The sequence below is a fragment of the Arachis hypogaea genome, chromosome 11 (assembly GCF_003086295.3).
Source record: "Arachis hypogaea cultivar Tifrunner chromosome 11, arahy.Tifrunner.gnm2.J5K5, whole genome shotgun sequence".
Classification (NCBI taxonomy): domain Eukaryota; kingdom Viridiplantae; phylum Streptophyta; class Magnoliopsida; order Fabales; family Fabaceae; genus Arachis; species Arachis hypogaea.
The window spans coordinates 13,373,656-13,380,517 of NC_092046.1; the positions used below are offsets into that span (position 1 = coordinate 13,373,656).

The 6,862-nt window shown below is 41.9% G+C and overlaps 2 protein-coding genes across 2 annotated transcripts; both read right to left on the reverse strand.

Moving 5' to 3' along the window:
- Nucleotides 1-869: 869 nt before the first annotated feature.
- On the reverse strand, nucleotides 870-2,531 carry LOC112721006 (protein MAIN-LIKE 1-like). Its single transcript, XM_072205879.1, has 5 exons — nucleotides 2,523-2,531; nucleotides 1,643-2,166; nucleotides 1,438-1,525; nucleotides 1,259-1,343; nucleotides 870-931 (listed from the first exon to the last, which is right to left on the reverse strand). The coding sequence occupies exons 1-5, from the start codon at nucleotides 2,529-2,531 to the stop codon at nucleotides 870-872; spliced, it is 768 nt and encodes a 255-aa protein (XP_072061980.1).
- Nucleotides 2,532-4,650: 2,119 nt separating this feature from the next.
- Nucleotides 4,651-6,338, reverse strand: LOC112720317 (uncharacterized). The gene has a single exon (XM_025771213.3). The coding sequence runs from the start codon at nucleotides 5,983-5,985 to the stop codon at nucleotides 4,693-4,695; it is 1,293 nt and encodes a 430-aa protein (XP_025626998.1). The 5' UTR covers nucleotides 5,986-6,338; the 3' UTR covers nucleotides 4,651-4,692.
- Nucleotides 6,339-6,862: the final 524 nt, after the last annotated feature.

Here is a 6,862-nt window from a genome sequence, read left to right on the forward strand (position 1 = left end):
CAGAGTTCCAGGTTGGTCAGCAATTCCAGGATAAAGATGAGGCCCTGTTAAGTGTGAAGACTTACAGCATCCGGCGAGGGGTACAGTACAAGGTGGTGGAGTCCGATCACCGCCGGTATGTGGGCAAGTGTTCCGAGTTCGGGAATGGGTGCACATGGTTGATTCGGCTCAGTCTCCGGAAGCGCAAGGGCATTTGGGAGGTCAAACGGTACAATGGCCCTTACACTTGCCTGGCCACATCCATATCAAGTGATCACAGAAGTTTGGATCATTCTGTGATTTCGGCGTTCATTATGCCAATGGTTAGGGCTGACGCATCGGTTAGCATCAAGGTGCTCCTGAACGCCACGGCAGCGCATTTTGGTTTTAGGCCGACTTACAGGAGGGTTTGGATGGCGAAGCAGAAGGCCGTTGGCCTCATCTACGGTGACTGGGATGAGTCATACAGCGAGATACCTAGGTGGGTGTTGGGTGTCCAGCTGACGATGCCTGGTACTGTTGCGGTCCTCAGAACGAGCCCGGTTCTAGTTGGAGGACAGGTGGACGAGTCTCAAGCTTATTTCCACAGACTTTTCTGGACTTTCCCTCCGTGCATCGAGGCATTCCGGCATTGCAAGCCGCTAGTCAGCATTGACGGCACACATCTATATGGTAAGTATGGGGGAACGTTGCTAATTGCGATTGCACAGGACGGGAACTCCAACATTCTACCTGTCGCATTCGCACTAGTAGAGGGTGAGAATGCGGAGTCGTGGACATTCTTTCTCTCGCACCTTCGGCAGCACGTGACCCCGCAGCCCGGTCTGCTGGTTATATCGGATAGGCACAACGGCATCAAGTCTGCGCTTGAGGCCCCGGACGGAGGTTGGTTACCACCTTCTGCGTACCGTGCATTCTGCATACGACACGTAGCGGCCAATTTCGCCCTTACCTTCAAGGGCAAAGACGCTAGGAGGCTTCTCGTGAATGCAGCGTACGCGAAGACTGAGGTTGAGTTTGATTACTGGTTTGATATACTGAGGTCTGAAGACCCGGCGATGTGTGAGTGGGCGAACCGTATTGATTACTCCTTGTGGACGCAGCATCGCGATGAGGGGAGGAGATTCGGTCACATGACGACGAATATCTCCGAGTGTGTAAACTCAATCCTCAAGGGTGTAAGAAATCTTCCTGTAGCATCCCTGGTGAAGGCAACATATGGTAGGCTGGCCGAACTCTTTGTTCGCAAGGGGCGAGAGGCTGAGGCCCAGATGGGCACCGGACACCGCCATGTGCCGAGGCTCCAAAACCTCCGGGTGCAACACCTGAAGTACGTCGGGGCTACTGTACGGCATCCATATAAACTGCAGAACAAACCGACCCTTATCAGGGCAACTGTACGACCCAAGTGTAAAATATTTAACTAAAACAGCATCAGTTATTAATTAGCAGACTAACCTCCCTGGACTGTAACCGGTCTATCCTAAGCCTCCACGACCGCACTCTCGGACCCTTCTCGCTACCGGAAGGGTTGTAACCTGCCCATCTGCACCATACACATGAGTTACATATACTAATATCTGTGTTTACATTATGCAATAGAGTATTAACATACACGCAATTCTCTAAGTCATATTGAAAAAGAATAGGCCCAGTATAGTACCTCGACGCCAACGGCCAGCTGAACGTCTCATATCCTGCAGGCCTAAACTGAGGAAACCGCCAAAAGATCCAAGACTGCAGTAGCTGGAGCGGGCCCGCTAACTTCACAACATGTCTGTTTGCCACTCTGCACATGCACCGGTACAACCAGGCCAGTGCTGCCGAACCCCAGCTGTACGTACCCAGCTCCTCCAGCCTCGCTACATATGGAAGCCATCTAATGTGAATCCGGTTGCCAGACTTGTCCGCAAACAACTGCGTGCCTAGCAACATCATGATGTACGCACGGACATATCGGCGAACAGTGTCATCATCTGCATCCTCAGGGCACTCACCAAAGGTCTCCTGAAACCAGCTGCAGTTCACTGCGTACTTCTGAACCTGACTGGGAGGAGGTATAACTCCTAGCAACTCCTGGAACCAGACCCAGGGTGGACGGCCTCCATCGATGTATATATGGAACTCTGACAGGCACCCGCTCACGTAACGGCCATCGACTGGCAAACCCAGCTGGTATGCCACGTCCTGGAGTGTGATCGTGCACTCTCCGAACGGCATATGAAACGTGTGCGTCTCGGGACGCCATCTCTCCACGAATGCACTGACGAGCGCCTCGTCTAGCCGGAACCACCGGTCGTTCAGCCTTGCAAGATGGTATAGCCCTGCCATCTGCAAGTATGGAACGTATCTGTCATCAAGACGCATGCCCTGCTGCCGCCTCATGCTCCTAATGCATCGCTCGGGCTGCGCATGAAAAGAACCGCATACTGAGATATATAACTACACAGGTTTTACAGTAAACCGGTTCACATAAACCGGTTCACAGTAAACCGGTCTACATAAACGGGTTTACATAAAACGGTTTCCATAAACAGGTTTACATTAACCATTTTTCTAAATTAAACAGCATAACATTACATGAAAGATAACTAACTGGAAAACAAACCCTAAACCACACAACTAAACCGCTAGCATATACCACAATTAACGAGAGCCATTAACAAGAAACAAATTCAATAAACCGGCTTACTTAAACCACCTAGCATTAAACAACTACCATAAACCACATAAAAAAACCGCTTGCAAAAACCGCTAACAAAAACCGCTAACATAAACCACCAACATAAACCACTACCAAAAACCACTGACTTAAACCACTAACAAAAACCACTACCCTAAACCACCACCCTAAACCACTAACATAAACCACTAACTTATACCGCTAGCTTAAACCACTATCATAAACCACCTACATAATCCCCTCACCTAAACCACCTACATAAACCACTAACATAAAGTACCGTCTAACCAAGATACAAAACCACTAAGGCACAACTAACGCTTGAATCAAAAAAAATTTCCGTACTAACCTCGTCGTTGATGACCCCGGCTATATGAGCGACTCCGTCCAACCGATATAACCGTGCCGGATCGTCCCCCATCAGCAGAGTAGTCCGTTCAGGTCTTTCTCGGAGAGAATCTGGGTCGTTTTCTCTGAGATTTTGTGGGGTAGGGGGGAGGGATAATGGTTCGAATGAGGGTGATTCGAACTCCTTATATAGTCGAATCACACATAATTCGAACCAGCCTGGTTCGAATTATGAAGGAGTGCATTAGGAGTAATTCGAACCGGCCTGGTTCGAATTACATGGACTCGAATACAAAGCATAATTCGAACCACCCTGGTTCGAATTATGTATGAGAGAAGTTCGAACCTTATTGGTTCGAATTATGTATGGGAGAAGTTCGAACCTTGGTGGTTCGAATTATTCAAAAACGTAGAACACTAAATCGAACCATCTTGGTTCGAATTATGAAGGAGTGTAATTCGAACCAACTTGGTTCGAATTGTATTAAAATACACTTTGGCTCATTGCTGAAACGAAATTGGATTTGGCGCATTTTGGTTACAAGATTCTTGCTCTGCCTCAATATGGTTTTTTGCCCTAAATATTGTGTCTAAAATATGTCTAATATGTAGATACAATAAATCAAAAAGTGTCCATCGTAGGTACTGAGGTAAGCATCGAAAAATCAATCCAAGTTTCTACGCTTCTACTCTCAGTCATATAGTTCTTTGATATATCATAAAAGCCCAAAACAAATCTGACAGTAGGCCAGATCTCTTATTCATCACTATACTTAATTGGCTACAAAACGTGGCCCTCTCTGACCAAAAAAAAAAATGTGGCCCTCTCTGTCTCACACTGTCACATGATTGCAACGTTCGACTGTCAGGACAGAGATAGGAGACAAAATCTAATATTAACTCCGATTCCCAAACACAACAAAACATCTTAATCTCCTCCATCACATTCACACGAGTTCTTTTTTCCTTTCCAAGTTTCTAAACGCTAAATTCTCTCTTATCAAACCTACCATTTAAGTTTTAACTTCAATTAACATCAACAAGCAGAAATTTGTCCTTTTGTAATGATATTTGTTATCCAAATTAGTATCTAAGAAATCTAATCTCTGATTATGAATTAGACAATAATTTCTACCTATTTTCACTTCATTATTTTACATTCCTATATTTTAGATCATGTGTCAATAATATTAATTTAAGTAACTACTGTTTTATTCTTTAAAAATATAAATAGTATTTAGAAGATTATATTGTACATCTTGAGAAGTGCATGTGTATTTTTTTTCCTTTCAAGATTTTGATTGTTAGTCAAAATTTTCTGTAGTAATACACAATTAATTTCTAAAAAATTTTTCGTTGAATACTTTGTTTTAATAAATTTTAATTATTAAATTAATTTTAAATTTTTATTTTGTTAGATAAATTAATTTTTATTATAAAATTTTAAAAATATTTAGAGACGGTTATATTTTTATTAAATAATAATATAAATTTATTTGTCTAATTTTTTATAAAAATTTAAACAAAAAAATTAATATGTTTAAGAAAATAAAATATTAAAGATTAATATGATGATTAAAAATTAATCTAATTTTTAGGAGTAAATAATAAATAATAATAAAAGGAGAAGGATAGTGAAGTTGAAGAAAGAACAATGGAAATGAATTTTGATAACACATAATCTAAGGGATGAAGTGTCCGAATCTCTTACATTCTTGATACGATTTTTGCTTGCCACCCTGACAGAAAAAGAAGATAAGAGGACACCGATACAAGCAATTACCGACAAGCCTCACATTCGCAGAACCCGGTTTAAGCGCCATTAGAGGACTCGGTATACCTCCAAACAAGAAATTCCCTCCCAACAGAAGCCTCTCAAATGGCGAAACCCCCGGTTCAGGCAAAACCGTCTTCAATGCAAACTGAGTCGGTATCATACCACTCAACTTGTTGTTCTCCATTGACAAAGACGCAAGCTTCGGCATCATCGCCAAGAACATCGGCAAGAACCCCTCAATCTCGTTGTTGCTCAGATCAACCGCTATGAGTCCGCTTTGCAAGTAGTCCAATGCGTAACGTGACGCTAAGTTCATGGAGGAGAATTTGTTGAAAGAGAGTGTTAGTTGCTCCAGTGAGGGAATCTGAAAGAGACTGAAAGGGACTGAGCCACTGAAATTGTTGTAACTCAAATCAAGAACCTCAAGATATTTCAGCTTCGTGAAGCTCTCGGGTTGTAAACAACCGCTAAAGGCGTTGTTTCGCATTGAAATCTGAACCAAAAACTCCGGTAAAGCCTCCGGCAATTTTCCGGTGACGCCATTGTCACTGAGGTCTAAGTAGTTAAGGTTTTTGAGAGAATCAAAATTCTTCGGAAGTTCTCCGTTGAGGTTGTTGAACTGAATTTCAAGCCTTTTCAAGCTTTTGAGCCCGTTATTGAAACTCTCAGGGATTGTTCCTTCGAGATTGTTGTTATCCAGGTAGAGTTCTTCGAGCATGGAGAGGAAGCCAAGGGAAGAGGGAATTTCGCCGGTGAACGAGTTTCGCGAAAGACTGAGTCGACTCAAGCGAGTCAGGTTTGAAAATGACTCGGGAATTTGGCCTGAGAAGTAGTTGTTTGAAACGTCGAGGGTTTCGAGGTAGGGAAGGTTCCAGAAGATGGAGGAGAGGGATCCGGAGTAACCCGCCTGGTCGAGACTGAGTTCGGTGACTCGGCTTAAACCGGAAACAACCGAGTCGCACCTGAAACCGCACGTGAACTTTTCGGTGAAGAGGTTGTCGCATGGGTCCACGGTGAAGTTCCATGAGCTTACGCATGAACCTGGAGTCAGAGAAGAGGGGTCGATTTTGTTCTTTAGTTCCTTCAGAACTTGTGCGTCACCCCAATATGTCTTTGATTCAACGGTGGATATCACTCCCAAACCTGAAATGATCAGAAATAGATGGAAGGGGAACTGTGGGAAACCGAGAGACACCATTTTTGTGAATTTTGTGGAGTTGTTTGTTACTGGAACTGTGTGTTGTGTGTTACCAAACTAAGATTAGAGGGGCTTTTTTTATTGTGATGGGGAAAGTTGGAGAAGGGAGTGAAAACTGAAAAGGTAAGGGATTTATGAATAGAATATAGTAGCTTTCTCTTCCTCCACACAAGGTACTGAAGGTAGTCAGAGATCTTTTCTATAGTGGCTTCACGGGCTGTTTGTCAGAGGCTCCTCCCCTGCAATCTTTAAACTGGGACCCTTCTTTTCATTACATTCTAGGATTTTGTTGTTAAGCATAAAATTTGTTCAAGGAGTAAATCTATATTTTAGTTTGAAGACGGGTAAGGATAATAGATTTTGTGATTTATAGTTATTAATTAGTTATTATTAATATTTTTAGTAGTATAAAATTATATTTAATGAAGTAAAATTATTTTTTATGTTAGAATAAATTAAATATTAATTAAATTTTAATAAAATTATTGATCTTTTAAATTTTTTTTAATTTTGAGTAAATAGTCATTTTTTATTCGAAAAGATTCGGATACTGATAAAAAATAAACTAATTTTATATATTTATATAATTATATCTACAAAAATGAGCTGTGTTTTGATAAAAATGCTTGATTGCTAAAGTTTTATTAACTTTGCTAAAAGAACACATTAAATTTTTAAATTACCTCTACTATAATAATCTTTAACCTCTTAAAACCCTCACCCAAGTTCATTAACAATAATCAAAACTACCGTCACTCCTTTTTCAAACTTGAACCTCGGTAACCTTCTTCAGCACCCTAAACTACTTTTCAGTTTTCACACTCTTCCAAACTCACGACAAACAGAAACGCCCACTATGAGGAAGGAAATGCAAGCT